The following is an 18,472-nucleotide window of genomic DNA, read 5'->3' as shown; positions in this document are numbered from 1 at the left end:
GGTGGTTCAGTGGATTGAAAGCCAAGCCCAGAGATGGGAGGTTCTTGGTTCAAATCTAGTCTCCAACACTTCCTAGTCCTGTGACTGGGCAAATCACTTAACATCATTAGCCTGGTCCTTACTGCCTGGGAAGCAATACTTAATATTGATTCTAAGACAGAAGATAAGGGTGGCCACATTTTTGGACATGGCTAATATTTTGTTTAACTATGTTTATTTATTATGTTATGTTATGTTATGTTATGTTATGTTATGAGGAATTTTCTTTTTTTCAGAGGAAGAACAGGTAAGAATGCTTATTAATTGAAAAAATAATATTTAATTAACAAAATAAAGACTAAATTATGATCCCCATAGAGCTTTCTCTGATTTCTCTACCCTTAACCCCAGCTGAAAGTATGTTCTCTCGCCTCAGATTTTCCCAGTTTAAGAAATCTTTAAATCTTTTTCTTTGCTTCTATCGCTACTTTATTTCATGCATATCACATTGCTTACATAATACATGAGTATTACATTGCATTTATCCACTACTTTCAATAGATTATAATTTCTTGAAGAACTACTGTTGTTTTGCAGAATTATATAGAGTATATCTAGCAACGTGCCTGGAACCACTCTAGATCTTTACTAAGTGTTTACTGAACTAGAGAAAATTCTATGTAGCATCTTCTGACTTGAAAAGAACATAAAATATAAAGTCCCTAGAAAAGAGCAGGATATCTAATATCTAGAATCAACAAATGTTTATTATGTGTCTTCTCTATGCCAGATACTTTACTAGTGGCTGGAAACAAAAATCAAAAGTGAGGCAGTTCCTGATCCCCATGGAGCCTATAGTCACAGGGTAAAATAGCATGTGGAGAGAGAGAAAGAGAGAGAGAGAGAGAGAGAGAGAGAGAGAGAGAGAGAGAGAGAGATTGAGATTGAATGAGAGAGAAAGGGAGGGAAAGAAAGAGAGCCATTGAATGAAAGAGAGACTGAATGAGAGAGGAAGAGAAAGAGACTGAATGAGAGAAAGAGAAAGAGAGAGAGATTGAATGAGAGAGAGGGAGAGAGAGAAAGAGCAGGAGGAAGGAGGGAGGGAGAGGAAGAGGGAGAGATGGATGAATGGATAGGTAGATACATAAATACATACATACATACTTAGGTGGATAGATGGATAGGTAGATAGATGGGCAAATGGATGGATAGGTAAGCAGACAGCTAGATGATAGAAATACACAGATATATGCATATATATTTGTGAATGTATATATGTACATATGTGCAAAACATATGTAGAACAAACATGTTGTACAGAGGATGGGTTGGGGAGAGGGACCCAGAAAGATTTCATCATGAAGAAGGTGGTGCTTGATTAAAGGGTTCTAAGAGGCTAAGATAAGGAGTAAGTGCATTCTAGGGCTAGGGGACAGCCAGTGAAAAGGAAAGACAGTGTCCTGTTTGAAGAGAAGGGTCAATTTGGCTGGACTAGAGTGTGTGGAAGGGAATCGTCTAAACAGAATGAGAGTCACTAATGAAGAGCTTTAAATACAAAACAGGGAAAGTTGATACTTTATCCTAAAGATAAGTGGGAGCCCCAGAAATTTATTGGCGAGAGGGAGGGGGAAGAAGGGGTCCCATGGCCAGAACTGCACATTAAGGAAATTACTTTGGTCACTGTTAAGGATGGCTTGGAGTTGGAAAACACTGAAGGTAGAAAGGAGATGATAGCCTACAGCACAGTCCTTGTACAAGAGAATCACAAAGGGAATGCTGGTATTTGCACACCTCCAAATCCTTCAGTGAGAAATAAGACTGAAAGCCTCACTTCCTTCTTTCCACCAAGAGCCAGGTTTCACTAAAAGCTGAGAAAATCTGTTAGTGAATATCCTAGGGGGGCAGCAAAGTCTTTGTTCTGTTATAACCTAATGGGAAACAACCAACATGTGTGTATACATATATATATATGTGTGTGTGTGTATACATACATATACATACATACATATACACACGCCTCAGAACAGAACAGAACCCATGCAGAACGGAATCATGGAGAACCAGGAAAGCTCTCACCACTTGGGGGGTGGCGCTTGCGCTGCTTCTCAACAGGACTCCGAGAGGCAGGGGTAGATAGGGAGTGCATTCCAGGCATGGGAGACAGCCAGCCAGTGCAGTCAGAACTGGTTTAAAATATGTTTTCTGTTTTGTTTTGTTTTTCCCTTGGGCAGAGATGGAATTTGAACCAAAATTTCCGGCTTACAAACTCTTTTCACTATTCCAACCTGCTTCTCAAGGACTGTTTCAAAGTTTCTGTTTGTTGTTTTCATTTTGTAATCTTGGCATAAAAATAAATACTCGGAATTTTCCAACAGTTAAGGCTGGCTTCAACTTGACAAAAAAGATGTCTGAGTTCTTAATGGCTTCTGACATATGAATATTTAGGGTTGGAGAGAAGGTCCCCATTCCTAAGATTTCACTGATATAGACAACTCCCAGTGAGGAGACTCTCTCTGCCAATACAGTTCTGAAATTTTTCTGCAGTTTATATAATCTTAGAGAATTGTCTGGAACAGCCAATCAGTCAGTCAATAAACTCTGTGACCCTGGGGAAATCACTTAACCCCAATTGCCTAGCCCTTACCACTCTTTTGTCTTGGAAAAGGAACTTGGTATCAATTCTAAAACAGAAGAAAGAGTTTTATATTTTTTTTATAAAATAAAATATATTTAATACATAAAATGAATAAAATATACAAGATAAAATAAAATATATTTAAACATATATATGTATATGTATGTATGTATATATATGTATATGTATGTATGTATATATATATATATATACACACACACATATCTACTATGTACAGGCACCACACTCAACACAAGGGATTCAAAGAAATGAGTCCCTATTCTCAAGGAGCTCACAATTTTATGGGGAAATAACATGGAAATAAACAACTATGCATAAATAAACTAAATAAAGGACAAACTATAAATAATCAACAGAGGAAAGGCACTAGACTGGAGAACTGGGAAAAGTCTCCTTGGAAGGTGAGAATTTAGCAATTCTTAAAGAAGGGAAGGAGATCATTCCAGGCATGGAGGAAAGCCAGTGAAAAGACCAAGTTGCCCCAGGTAGCATGTATCAGAGGTAAGATCTGAGGACAAATCTTCTAAACTCTGAGGCAGGAATCCTATTATTATGCCATATTCACTCTTATGCTTTATCCTATTTGTTCTTTTCCTGAATTTATGAACTCTTTACCTAGGCTAAGACCAGCAATTAGATTTTTAAACCTCACCGTTTTCCTCCTCTCCAACCATCCTTGGTGTCTAAAACGGTGCCTTTAGGGACTTGATAAATATTTATTTAGATGGTTCGATAACAGTTGCACTTTTTCTTGCTGGAAATGAGGTAAATAAGGGCTCAAAATTCCTCATCAACTATGCACACATCTTGTTAACACCAGCTTGGAATTAATCATTTCCTAAAATATTTGAGGCTTTGGGGATTGTTCTTGTTCCACTGATATCAGTTTGACCTTCCATAGCAACAATCTTCCCCTCTCCCCACCCTGGCTTAGTATCAGAGCTAGACTCCTTGGTAGAGGCTGAACCATTATGCATTCAGCAGTGATCTCCACATAATTCAATAATCCACCAGTGGAACGTATTCAATTTCAACCAAGGATTTATACTACAGGGATTTCCTTCACAACGTTACTCGGAGGTCACTGAATCGTATGACCAGTTGGCAGTGTGATAGCCAAAGATTATCACTGGAAGACTTCTTTTTTTTTTTTTTTTTTTTTTTTTTTTTCAGTTCCCATCAGGATGAAACATGGGATACAGGCAGGCTAAGCCCAATGCAAACAATGATTCTGGCTGCAATGATAAGCCCCACAAAACAGTTAAACCAAAAACATTGGGACTGAGCCCAAACACTTAGCTTCTGGTGAGGTCAGAGAACTCCCCCCCCACTTCTCCTTTCCCACTTTGAAATGAAAAAAAATACAATTACCTCTTTTCACAGGGTTTTTATCTGCCACATAAATACAACTGATAATGCACCACCTAAAGATCATAACCCTGCCATCGCCACTGGATCACATGCCCAAGTCCTGCTAGAAGGCAGTGTGGGAAAGTGGTAAAAACAATGAATTCTGAGTTGGTCCTGACCTCCACTATTTACCAGCTGGGTCACCTTGGGCTTAATCTTTCCAAGTCTGTTTCCTTGCCTGTCAAGTGAAGATATGAACAGTTGTGCTATCTAAAGGCAGTACGGTGGCCCAGTGGAGAGATGGTTGGGCACAGAGTCTGGAAGACCTGGTTTTTTTTCCAAATCTGGCATCAGATACATTTAATAGTCATGGGTTGTCATAGGTAGGGAGGTGACTTCACCTTTGTCTGCCTCAGTTTCCTCAACTGAAAAATGAGGATAAGAAAAGCACCTACCTTGTAAGGCTGGAGTAAGGATCAGAGGAGAGAATGTTTGTTTGTTTGTTTGTTTGTTTGTTTGTTTGTTTGTTTGTTTGTTTGTTTGTTTGTTTTTTAAANTTTGTTTGTTTGTTTGTTTGTTTGTTTGTTTGTTTGTTTGTTTGTTTTTTAAAAGTGCAGGGGCAGTAGGGGCAGCTGGGTAGCTCAGTGGATTGAGAGCCAGGCCTAGAGACGGGAGGTCCTAGGTTCAAATCCAGCCTCAGACACTTCCCAGCTGTGTGACCCTGGGCAAGTCACTTGACCCCCATTGCCTACCCTTACCACTCTTCCACCTATAAGTCAATACACAGAAGTTAAGGGTTTAAAAAAAAAAGTGCAGGGGCAGTAGAGGGGCTCAGTGAATTGAGAGCTAAGTCTAGAGATGGGAGGTCCTGGGTTCAAATCTGGCCTCAGACACTTCTTAGCTATTTGAGCCTGGGCAAGTTACTTAATCCCCATTGCTTAGCTCTTAATGCTCTTCTGCCTTGGAACCAATATTTAGTATTGATTCCAAGATGGAAAGTAAGAGTTTTTAAAAAAAAAAAAAAAAGTGCTTAGCACCCTGCTTAGCATAGAATAGGTACGATATAAAATGCTCATTCCCATCCTTCCCTTCACCTACCTCACAGGGTTGTTCTGAGCCTTCAATTAAACAATGCATCTAAAATTCTTTGTAACTGCCACATTATAAATAAAATATGTGTGTGTGTGTATATATATATATATATATATATATATATATATATATAACCTTACCTTCCATCCTAGAATTAATACTGTGTATTGGTTCCAAAGGAAGAAGAGAGGTAAGGGCTAGGCAATGATGGTTGAGTGTCTTGCCCGTGGCCACACAGCTAAGAAGTGTCTGAGGTCCGATTTGAACTCAGAACCTCCCATCTCTTGGCCTGGTTCTCAATCCATTGAACCACCCAATTGCCCCAAGGAAGTTAAAATACCTCTCTGAGCTTCAGTTTCCTCATTTATAAAGTGACAGGGCTGGCCTAGATGATCTCAGAGGTCAATTTTTTTAGCTGTCAAACTGTGATTTCTTATTATTTATTGACAATCAATATTGAGTGTTTATCAAAGTTGATTGACTGAATAAACCAAGTGGGCATTTATTAAGTATTCATTCAATTGGAGTAGCTAGGTGATGCAGTGGATGGAGTGCTGGGAAGACTCATCTTCGTGAGTTCAAATCTGGCCTCAGACAACCCTGGGCAAGTCATTTCCTCCTGTCTGCCTCAGTTTCTTCATTGTAAAATGAGCTGGAGAAGGAATAGCAAATCACTGCAGTCTCTTTGCCAAGAATAACCCCAAATTGGGTCATGAAAAGTCAGACATGACCGAAAAAAATTGTGCTCTGCCAATGATACAAAGATAAAAATAAGAGAATTCCATTCTAATATACTTAACATCCATAATGACAAAACAGTGCCACCTCTTCATTAAGAAAATTTAATAAGTATTATTTAAAACATCAGGTAAGGAATAGAGAACCAGGCCTGGAGAGAGGAGATCCTGGGTTCAAATTTGGCCTCAGACATTTCCTAGCTATGTGATGCTGGGCAAATCACTTTGCCTATCCCTTACCATTCTTCTGCCTCAGAACTGATACCTAGTATTGATTCTAAAACAGAATGTCCAGGTTTAAAAAGAAATCAGGCAGGAAAATAATTTTAAGGCCAAGTTATTAAAATGGTGTTAAGAATTTTACTTCAAATCCCCAAGAGCAGAAGAGGTGACAGCTCCCAGGATATGGAATGTAGCCCATCTATCCAACACTAAATCACTGAATTCTCACTTTCTTGTGTATTATACAGAGACCACTCATGACCATCCTCATGCAAATGGAATTTTTGTGCACAAATCAATGGAGAGGAACAACCAGAAGGGAAGCCTGGGGTGCATGGGACATGACCAATGTCATCTCTGCACACACCTGGGCAAAGGGAACTTCTAAGCAGGTAGATCTGCCTCCCAACTGCTTGCTAGCCTTACCCTGCCACGGAATGCCACAGAAATGACAAAGCTTCCTTAGAGGGCAGGTGGATGACAAGGGGGAGACATGTTCAAAGTTTAAAAAAAATTTTTTTAAAGAACCACCTTGTGTACTTGAGTTACAATGAATTCAAATATTCAAAGCTTCAACTTTGTGCACACTTATTCAACCTTAGGATGTCTTATCTTTCTCAGATGGTTAAAAACAAATAAAGAGTTTTACAAGATTCTATCTATAAAACAGAGGAAAGGAAGAGGGTCTCTCCAGTTGCTTCATAAATGGACATGGATGCTCTGCTAATAATGTACCTCCTCTTGTCTGGAAGTTTAGGTAAATATCTGTCAGAGTCTAACACTGATGCTGTCCTATATTATCTTAAGAAGGTTGAAAAAACACAGAACTATAATCACAGTAAAGTAATCTCTAGAACCAGAATGGCAAATTCATTGGCGGTGGGAGTAGTGGAAGTCTAAAGGTATTTATTGTTTTTGTTTTTTTAAACCTTTACCTTCCATCTTTGAATCAATACTGGGTATTAGTTCCAAGGCAGAAGAGAGGTAAGGGCTAGGCAATGGGGGTTAAGTGACTTGCCCAGGGTCACACAGCTAGGAAGTGTCTGAATCCAGATTTGAACCCAGGACCTCCCATCACTGGGCCTGGCTCTCAATCCACTGAGCCGCCCAGCTGCCCCCTATTTATCGTTTTTCTAGTTGTTCTACCCAAGTCATTACTCTGGTGGTCTTAAAAGCAGTAACTGTTTTTTTGAACACTGAAGAAGCATGTTTGAACTACCGGATAAATACAATCCTAAACAGGTCCAAAATTAGAGAGATGGCAACCTTATTTCAGGTATCATTTGGAGTGTTTACTGGAAAACTATAAAAAATGGCAAGATGATAAACCAAAGTACAGATTCCAAAAAAATATTTCTACCTTTAAAAACTTGGTTTCCATTCATAAGTGATATACCTAGATTTGATTATGGTGCCTCACCATAAAAATGATTAGCCTCAGATAGGGGAATTATTCAATTATATTTTGGATCCCCCTTTAACAAGTGTGCTGGGCAGCCCTCTCTTGCACTAGTATATCTGGCAGTCTTCTTTGGGCTGCACAGGAGTGTTTGACAGCCTGCATAAGGGAGCTGCAGTACACGTCAAAGCAGGTGTACCAAAGAGCGGCCACATGCCTTTTGGTCCCCTTTAGAAATTAGCATCCTATCTGGATTCCAAACTCTGCTCTGATACAACACTGGGTCATCCCCTTTCAGAAATGTGAACCTATCAGGATTGTCTTGTCTTGTTATGAAAATTTAACTTTAAATGCAATTAGGGACTAAAGCTTGAGCCGGCTTAGACAACATGTATGCCTCAGATGTTATGATAAATTCCTTTTTGCCTCAAAAAAATATATACCTAGATTAAAGGCTAAAAATCTAAACTATTTTAAAAGAAATGAAAGAGCTAAGATATCAGAAATTTAAAAAAAAAACCTCTCCCAAATATATTCCTACCCTATCCCCGCCACACATATACACAGACCGATTTATTCCAATACTAAGAATTTCTAAACCTTTGGTTAATTGTGTGTATCTTTTGGGAACCTCAGACAAGACGCCCAGTTAGATATTCACTTAATAACTCACGATGGACTCACCTCCGTGGCGCCATCTTTGAAAGTCTCACTGTAAGTGCTGTCGGGTGTGCTTCTCTGGTCATCCTTGAGATAGTTGGCGTGGGGAGCCATGCTGGGTACTTCATACTGATTCTGCTCAAAGATGACGCTGCGGGATTCCTCGCTTTCTCCTCTGGGATAGTGCACAGATGGGGCCATGAAGACGGGGGTAAACTCTTCAGCCTTCACCACAACGACTCCTGCCACACAGCCTGCTGAACCCTCAGACACATTTGCACTGTATTGTTCCCTTTTTAAGGTCTCCAGGTGATCTTGGTTCAAAGAAAGGTTAACTGGAACAGTCTTTAAGACCTGTACTCGGTTTTCTCCTCCACTCAGGTTGCTCTGGGCTTCATTAGTCCCAAGGCAGTTTCTGTTCATGCCAAACCCAGAAAAAGAGGAAAAGGAGGGGATGGGGGGCAAATAAAGAAGGAAAACATAGTGAGTGACTCTTTTTTTTAAATGACTTTTTTTTTTTCCCTCTCTCAGGCATATCACTTATATGAAAACCAACTGATACTTGGGCTCCCAAATTATCAGCTAAACCAAAGAAACAATTATAGATAATTAAGGAAGCCTGAGACTAGAGTATTTTCCAAAGTCTGGGGAGATGAAGCAATAAGGTTTAAATCAGGAAGGATCTCATAGATCTCAGATATAATTGGTATGGAGAGGGAGGAAAGGACTGATAAAGGTAAGTAAGCCTCAATGTAAGCCTTTGGGTATGAGGGATAAACCAATAGCAAAGCATGGAAGCAAAGAGATAACTGGAGAAAACTGTTGGTAGTCAACTGCATTTATTTGCACGTTTTATTTTAACCACCAAGAATTTTTATTTCTCTGCGAACTATTCATAAATGCTGAGAAATATGGGAGGCAAATTAATGTTTTATCAGGCTGACCAAATTAAGTGCCATCTACTTCATGAAGCCTTTCCAAATCCCCTAACTAGAAAATACTTCTCCCTTCCTGAATTTCTTATAGCACATTTTCCAACCACTCCTACACTCCACCCATATTCTAATCTATATTACACTTATTTGCATCCCTGTCTTATTGGCCCCACTTAATTTAAATGCCTTGAGGGCTATGGGGCCATATCTTTCTTATTCATTTATGTATCCTCTGCAGGACCACATCATTCCCCAGTTCAATAAAACCCAGGGGCTCCCTCTTACTTCCAAGATCAACAATAAAATCCTTTGGCTAGTAAGATTTAAAGTCTTTCACAATGGGCTCCCTTATCTTTCCAGTTTTCTTATGATTTAGTTCACATTCTCTACAATTCAGAAACACTGGTCTTCTTGCTATTATTCCCCACTACACACTCAGTGTCTTTCATTGAGTCTCTCCATACCTTAAATGCTCTTCCTTATCACTGCTTTTGCCTGGCTTTTCCAGCCTTCTCCAAAATTTAACTCAAATCAAAATTTAGCAAGAGGTCTTTCCCAGTCTGTACCTCCCCCTCCACCTGTTGCACCTTCTTTCTGATATTGCTTCTCACTTACATTGCATCTATCTTGTAGGTGATTCCTTGTGAGCAAATTATTTATCCCCTAAGAATTTGAGCTCTTGTTCAACAAGCATTTATTAAGCTCCTATGTTCCAGGCACTACATTGCTAAGTGTTTTACAAACATTAACTCAATCTATCCTAACAACTAATATCTTAATCTAATGTCTCTGGAAACAGTCAAGCTTCTTCACTAATGTGACTTATTAGGGCTGTAACTACATAGTACTTAATGAAGATGTGGAAAAGCACACATCTAATCTGATCAAAAGAGACAGTCAAATGGGATAGCTGGAGCCAAAAGCCTCAAGGAACTGTCTACACTGAAGAAATTAAGCACAAACCTGCCCAACCTCCATTTTTGCATGCACCATGTAGAAACAAGTTCAGGTTGGATTTGCCCAAACATTCCCCACAGCTGACCATCTTTTCCACAGACCATACCAGGACGTGGATAAGCCTAACCTTCATTTTCTCTGCTTATATATTCCAGACTGCCCACTTTCATTAAAAATCCTAAAAGGGCTATTTCTTTGGTCTCCATTTGTGTGAAGTTTGCTTTGACATTTCAAATTTGCCTTTCCCCAGAATTCCTTACTTAGTCAATTAATTTTTTTAAATCTATTTAAGCAGATTTCCTTGAATTTGTGAAGAAGCAGGGATCCAGAGAAACAGAAACCACTATGCTCAATAAATAAAAGGTTAGACCATCACTAGCCACTTCTAGAAGCCCACACCAGGAACCTGCAGGAAGACATTTGAAAGGAGGGTTGTTAGAACTGGGATGATTTGAATGTGCTGACTTACCTGGGACAGAAATAAAAATTGTCCTACACATCAGCTGAATAAAAGAAACTAAGCATTTTTTTATAATAACAAAGAGTAAAAAAGGGCATTAGCTCACCAAATGGGGAATGTCAGAATTTAAAAAACAGTTGATAAATGCAATGCAATGTTATTGTGTCATAGAAACGACAAATAACTTAAACCAATGCAGAGCCAGAACAATCTACACAACGGCCACTGGAAAAAAATTCAGAACTCAGATAGATGAAGTGTCCAATTATGACCTGCAGGACATGATGGTAAATCACATCCCCTAACTATCTGTAAAGTGGTGGAATGAGGCTTACATTCAAAACAAGATCAGCATGGAGATTTCTTTTGATTGACTAAATTTTCAGTTTCATGGGGGGAATCAATGATTGGGGGAAAAGAGATATTTGGAAGTGATATTGATAGTTTAAAAAGGAAAGAACATCAATAAAACATTAAAAATAAATAAAGCATTAGAAATGGAGTATTATACTTCCTATTTTTCAAAAGTGGAACCATATCTCTCCAATTTCCTGACATTTTAACAAAAAGAGACTTCAATATGCAAATAGTTATAATGTAAAATCCTATTATGATTATCACCCATTATTAAATGGATTCATCTTTACTGACACTTATAAAGCAAATTTTAGAATTGGAAAAACAATATTCTCCAATTAATTCGCTTGAGTCATACAACAATCCTGCAACACAGAGACTGTAGTTATAATATGCCTTTTTTACAGATGAAGAAATGGAAACTCAGAGAACTTGACTTGTTAGTGGTCACATAGCTTGTGTCAAAGGTGGGATGTGAGCCCAAGTCTCTTCTGCCTCCAAATTCAACATGCTATCCACTCTATAATACACCTTGCTTCTGTAGGGCAAACCATATTCTCTAAAAAATAAGAACTACATAAAAGTCCATTGTAATAAGAATTGTGACCTTGAGTATGTGGTCTTATATATTTTTTAACCAACAATGGCCTTAATTAAAATATTACTTTTCCTCTTAATATCAGCCTTTATCATTTTTAAACATAACAAGTATAACACTTTAGCAATCCCTGAACATCAATTTTCTCATCTATAAAATAAAGGGGTTAATCTAGGAGGCCCCTAAGTTCTCTTCCAGCTCCCAAACTATAGTCCTATGAAAGTAATATAATAGATAACATTTATATAGCACTTATTATGTGCCCAGGCACTGTGCTAAGCACTTTACAATTATTATTTCATCTGATCCTCACAACGACCCAGAAAGGTAGGTGCTATTATTATCCTCCCTTTATAGATGAGGAAACTTTATCAAACAGGGAATTAGTGACTTACCCAGAGTCACACAACTAAGGAAATGTCTACAGTCAGATTTCAATTTAGATCTTCCTGACTCTGGGTCTGGCTCTCTATTCACTCTACAAAGTTCAAAATACAGTAGCGTTGGTCTCATCCTCCAATCCTGACATTACAAAATTTTCGACTCTAAAGATCCAAGTAATAATTACAATTGAATTGTTGTCACTGATATACTTTTAAATAATATACAAGAAATTAGGGATGGATAAAAATCACTCCTCTTCTCCATTAGCAATGATCCACCTTATGTCTGTTATGGTGCTTTGACTTATAAAGTATTGTCCTGTAAATCATCTCATTTTGGTCCTCATTTTCCAGAAGAAATTCTGGAAAGGCTAAACTTCTTGCAAGTGATGGGACGTGGACTCAAACTCATGATGGCTAACTTTAAATCCATGGATTTGGGATTTTCCTACTATTCCATAATCAAGACTTGTAAAATATATCCTTTTTCTAACCCTTCAATGCTAAGTCTAAGTGCAAGGGTTTAGCAGATTGTGGTTCATTTGGGATAGGCTTAAAAAATATAGATCGATTGGCAGGAAAGCATGCCAACCTTGACCCTAACATGAAACTCAAAAAAGGTTTTGTTGTTGTGGTTACTGAGTCATTTTTCAGTCATGCCCAATTCTTCATGATCTCATTTGGGGTTTTCTGGACGAAGATAATTGGCTTGCCATTGCCTTTTCCAGTTCATTTTATAGTGGGGAAACTGGGACAAAAAGGTGAAGTGGCTTGCTAAGGGTCACACAGCTGATAAGTGACTGAGGCCAGATTTGAACTCAGGAAAATGAGTCTTTCTGACGTCAGTCCTGGCACTCCATCCACTGTGCCACCAGAGCAAGTGATTTGTCTTCAGTGTTATGTTTCGAGTGGAAGCATGATCACACAAAAACTCAAAATAGAGCAGGAGAATCAGATTCAGAGAGTCCACACACTGTCATAGGCAGGATATTCAACAGGGCAGAATGGTCATTCTGAATCACAATAGCTGAGGTTTGGTGGAAAGGGGTCTTTGAGTATTACTGAGAGACCTGCTCTCTGTAGAAATGAAAATACTATGAAGGTGTTATATTGGAAGCAAACCTACATCTAGATAAAATTGTGAAATAAGTGAAGTTTGCTTTTGGTACCCCTCCATTCTAACTCAGTGCTCACTGCCTGCTTCTCTCACCTTCCACAGAGGCTCTCAGTGCCCTCCCAGGTTTCTAAGAAGCCCAACACTCCCAGACACTGAAGCATCTCCCTCAAGTCCAGGAAGCAATAGAAACTAAATGATCTCAACCTATTTTCCCTCCTCTTCATCCTGAGATCATAGATTTAGGACTGGAAGAGAGACTATCCAGTCTAATCTCAATTTTACAGATGAGGAAACTGAGGCATAGAGAAGTGAATTGATTTGCTGGAGGCCATAAAAATTGTTCATCACAAAGTTGGGACTTGAATCCAAGCCTTTTGATTCCAAATGCAATACTCTTTCCAGGCAATGTCCTGTTCCTTCAGTCTTCCTTTTATAATAATGGAGAATTCAGATAACCTAATCCCAACTGATATGTTACCCTTTTTAGACCTGAAGCTAATCCTGATAATCTCATGTAGCAGGGAAGACAGAAAGATATTTTGGGTCAAGAAAGCTTTTCATTCCCTCCCTCCATTTAAGTGGCCAGTTTCATTTCCAAAGAAAAAAGAAAAATAAAGAACAGATCTCTAATCCCTGTTCTTCTCTCGAGTGCCTTTTTCAATTGAATGCTGTGATTTTCAATTAATATGGATCAAAAGTTCCTTAAGTGTGGTTAAAATATAGCTAAAAGAATATTGAACTAGAAAAGAAACTGAGACCTGAATTCTGCTCCTAAATCTGCCACTGAATTAGTGCATATCTTGAGGCAAGCCCTTCATTCTTTTTTAGTGCCTTAGCTTCCTCATCAGTAAAATGTTCAGAGTACAAAAATATTTATAGCAGTTATTTTTCTAGTGGCAAAGAACTGGAAAGAAAGGGGGCGCCTTTCAACTGAGGGAATGCTTGAAACATGTAGGGTATATGAACAAATAAAATGGAACATTGTTGTGTTGTAAGAGGTGATGAAAGGAACGGATTTAGAGAAATTTGGGAAAACTTGTATTGTACAGGGGAATGAGAAGTATAATTTATGGTATAACAATTAATATTGTACAGATGAACAATTCTGAAAGACTTAAGAATGCTGATCGACCCAATTATCAACCATGAATTTAAAGGACTCATGATGAAATATGCTACCTACCTCTCAATAAAGAGATAATGGACTCAGAAACTGACATAATTTTTTAGATGTGACCAAAACAAAAATTACTTTTGCTTGACATTGCATACTTGTTTGTCATTCAGTCATTTCTCAGTTATGTCTGACTCTTCATAATCTGATTTGGAGTTTCTTGGCAAAGAAAATGAAATGATTTGCCATTTCTTTCTCCAGCTCACTTTATAGATGAGCAAACTGGGGCAACAAGAGTTAAGTGACTCTAGTAAGTGTCTGAGACCAGACTTAAACTCAGGAAAATGAATCTTCCTGACTATAAGCCCAGCCCTCCATTCACTGTACCACCAAGCTGCTCTTGCATATTTGTTAAAAGGATTTTTGGTTTTGGGGTTGGCCTGATTTTTTTTTTGGAAGACGGGGAAGTGAGAGGGAGAAAATTATGTGTTTTTCTTAATTGAAAATTTTTAATATAGCTTTTTAGAGTTTTTTTAATCATTAGGGTAGACTAAATAATCTCTAAGCCCCTTATTGTTCTGCTTGAGGATTTCTAGTCTCAGGATGTCTATATGTATATAATCTACATTACACACAGAGAATTATGTCTTATTAAATAATAAGATCATTCCTTACCTTTTATCTTGATCTTCTTGACTGTCACTAGCTTTGCAAACAGTGAGCAACCTTTTATCTCGAGGAACCTGTGAATGATATCGTTGATTAGTCAGGCATTTAATAGAGGTCACATATAACCCTGGAAGCTAGAATCTAGCAAGGAAAAATATGAAGCTTTCTTTAGACCAAAATCACTCAACTAGAAATCAGGCTGGCTTATTAGGAGTCTACAAGCACGACAGTGCTAGGTGCAACTAGGTAGTTGCAGCAGTCAACTAGCTACCCAAAGATGGCTTTTTGCCATCTTGGACAACTTTGCATTTTTGAGCCTGAATTTTCTCTCCTGTTAATCTTCCCCCATCCCGTTGGCCACCTCCCTTGGAAGCTTCAGAATGAAGAAGGGAGCAAAGGGGAGAGTGAATAGTAAATCTAGACAGTTCATTTGGCTTGGACCCACTCATAACTCTTGTTAGAGTACGTATCCAGGAAGAGATGCTTCCTCTCTTCCATTCTTTTTTAATTCAACAAATAGCAAGACCAAGTTTTCCCATGACCCTTTTCTACAGAAATAGAGAATGGAGAGACATAGAAGAGGGGAAGAAAGAGAGTCAGAAGGGAGGGGGAGATGGAGAGGAGAGAGATCTTTCTTTGACTACTTCTTGCTAGTCTAGAAGCAATTAAGGTTTAGGGTTGTCTCTGTATCCACCCTGTCCTAGTCAAGCTATTTTGCACCAGAAAAAAAAAACTTTAGTGTGTAATCTGTAAGAGCTTTTCTGTAGTCTCTCCCTTCTCAGAATTCTTATGGCAGCACTTACTATGGATTTGACTCTCTTGGCTCTTATAAAAGATGGCCTGGCATCACTAGTTTTCCCTTTATTTCTAGATGTCTTGCCTCCCCAAATAGACTGTCAACTATCTTTAAGGGAAGGGACTAAGAATTCTACCACCCCTTACTAACACATCTTCCTTATGATTCCAGAACACTGCCCTGCATATAGTAGAAACTCAATAAATATCTATTGATTGACTGGTTTTTGGCAAAGAGAGGGAAGGAGTCGGAGGCACGGGGCACCATGGCTAAGCTCAAGCCAAAGAGAGAAACCCAGGCTTTCTAGTTTTCTAATGGTGTGTCTCTATGTTTGTTACCAAAACAACTATGAAATGGGGAAGGCTGTCATGGAATTGAGAGGAAGCAGGAAACTGAAATGAATAACTTGTGTTTCTATAGCCTTCAGGTTTATAAAACATTTGCCTCATAACAACCCTGTAAAAAACATTGTGGTAGCAGTGGTGGTGGTGGTAGTAATGGTGGTCCAGGTGGTACGAGGAGGAGAATGAGAGGAAAGAGGAGTAACAGTAGCAGCAGCAGCAGCAGCAGCAGCAGCAGTAGCAGTAGCAGTAGTAGTAGTAGTAGTAATAGTAGTAGTAATAGTAGTAGTGGTAGTGGTAGTGGAGATGGTGGTAGTGGTAATGATAATGATAATGATGGTGGTGGTGGTGGTAGAAGAAGAAACATTATTATATTATATTACATTACATTACATTATATTATATTAAATAGCATATCACATTATATATTATATTGTATTATATTGTGCTATATTCTGTTATATTCTGTTATATTATATTATGTCATATTACATTACATTATATATTATATATTAAAATTATAAGTCATATTATAAAGTCCCATAAGGTTTAAAAAGAACTTTTCATGCATTACCTTATTTGAACCTTAGAACAACACTATAAGGCAGATGCTATTTTTATTCCAATCTGACAGACGAAGAAACAAAGGTTCAAGGAAGTTCCAAGTTTTGCCTTCAGCCACACAACTAGAAAGTCAAAGCCAAGATTTAAACCTGAATCTCCAGTCTCACAATCATACTCACTTTCCACTTCTGCATACTACCATTTGACTTAGTAGCATGGTAGGTGCTCAATAAATGTTTACTGATTATTGATTGGTTGAAAGGGGAGGGTAGAAGACTCAAAAGGCAGAATGTTGCTGGTCAGTGGCTTTGGGTTTTGCTCAGCTGCTTTTCTTTGTTTCAAGGAAGAGTTCACGGTAGGGGGAGGAAGCAAAAGGGGGGAGGTTCTATTGAAATGACATTTATTTATTTATTTGTTTGTTTGTTTAAAACCCTTATCTTCTAGCTTAGCATCAACTCTAAGACAGAAGAGTGACAAGGGCTAGGCAATCAGGGTTAAGTAAATTTGCACAAGGTCACACAGCTAGGGCAGATTTGGACCCAGGGCCTCCCAACTCCAGGTCTGGCATGTTATCCACTATGCTACCTAACTGCCCCAAAATGACATTTAAAAGAACGTAAAAAGCATCATTGAAAACGATTTTGAAAAAGAAGGAGCTTACTTTACATCTCTTTTTCTTCTTTTGTCTCATGAAGAGAATGGAAACAGAAAACTTTTTACCTACTTGAGAGTACACTAGAAATAAAAACTATGTCTTTCCCTTTAATTAACCTGAGCAAGGAAAAAGTCACAGCCAACAGAAGTAAGAGAAGCTGCTGTCCTGGAGACTGAACATCAATTCAGTCTGAGGTCCAGGATTATGTACAATCTCAGGGAGACAATGGATATAAGGAACTGCTCTAATCAAGATCAATATGAGAATTAAAATACTAGGAAAAACTAGGAAAAAATTAAAAACTAGTATAAAAAATTAGAAAACTAGGAAAAGTAAAGACAATGGATAAGGTATACTTACTGTTTAAGATAAGTTTATTATGTTAAGTAGGGGCAGCTGGATGATGCAGTGGATAGAGTACAAGGTCTATTCTTACTTAGGAAGAGTACATTCATCCTCCTGAATTCAAATCTGGTCTCAGATACTTACAAGCTGTATGAGCCTCAGCAAGTCACATAACCCTAGTTGCCTGTTTCCTCATCTATAGAATGAGCTGGAGAAAGAAATGGCAAACCAATCTAGTACCTTTGCCAAGAAAACCCCAAATGAGATCACAAAGAGTCTGACACAACTGGATGACAACCACAACTCTGTTAAATATTTATTGTTAAAAGTTTTGTTTTGCTTTTTTCTCAAAGTAGTATCTTTAAATGTAGTAACTAGTCATTTCTTTTGGAAAGCTGTTTTGGCATTCAAGAAATATGTCTGGGCTTCAAGTGCCACCTCTGACACAAACTGGCTTGTCTGACCTTGGACACAACCTTTCCCAGTGCTCCCCAGCAATTCTCTAAGACTATAAATTGCAGATATGTAGCCCATCTGTCTTAGTAAGCAGGTTTCCTAACCAAAGTTTATAATTCTAATGAAATCACGAGCCTAGCCCTGTTAAAAAAAAAGGGGGGGTAGTTTGCATTAATTGTGCCTTTTATTTAATTCAATAAGTATATTAATGTTTTATATTTACTATCAACATTATTTTATTATTAAATATTAAATATGTATTGTTTTAATATATTTAATATTTTCAACCAAAAGAGTTAAAGTCTATTTTCTATATTAAATGTACATTAATCTCTTATAAGACTGTGATGTGTTAGATAGAGAATGGAAGTCGAGAGAACTTGTATTTTAATCTCACCTCTAACCCATACCTGCAAGTCACTTAACCTCTTAGGACTCTGAGCAACTCTATAAGACAAGTTTCAGAGAAGATCCTAAAATAAATTGGTAGAAGTTCTTGTTCTTCACTTGGCAGCTCCCTAGACTGATGAAATCACAAGTTCAGTTAAAAAAAAAAAAAGTCTTAGTCAAATACACCTCCAGTTTACACCGTATTGGATCAAGCAGTGGCTGTATACTACCATGGTCTGT

General features: G+C 38.1%; 1 protein-coding gene across 1 annotated transcript in view; it reads right to left on the bottom strand.

The window, feature by feature from the left end:
* The window catches only part of GRHL2 (grainyhead like transcription factor 2), a 165,395-nt gene that overhangs the window by 133,986 nt on the left and 12,937 nt on the right, over nucleotides 1-18,472 (bottom strand). The window contains 2 exon segments of the mRNA XM_044683986.1: nucleotides 8,120-8,510; nucleotides 14,692-14,759. Of these exon segments, the coding sequence (XP_044539921.1) occupies nucleotides 8,120-8,510; nucleotides 14,692-14,759 (459 nt within the window).

The sequence above is a fragment of the Gracilinanus agilis genome, chromosome 1 (genome assembly GCF_016433145.1).
Source record: "Gracilinanus agilis isolate LMUSP501 chromosome 1, AgileGrace, whole genome shotgun sequence".
NCBI lineage: Eukaryota > Metazoa > Chordata > Mammalia > Didelphimorphia > Didelphidae > Gracilinanus > Gracilinanus agilis.
Note: the sequence above shows the minus strand (reverse complement) of the source record. Positions and strands in the feature narration are given on the sequence as shown.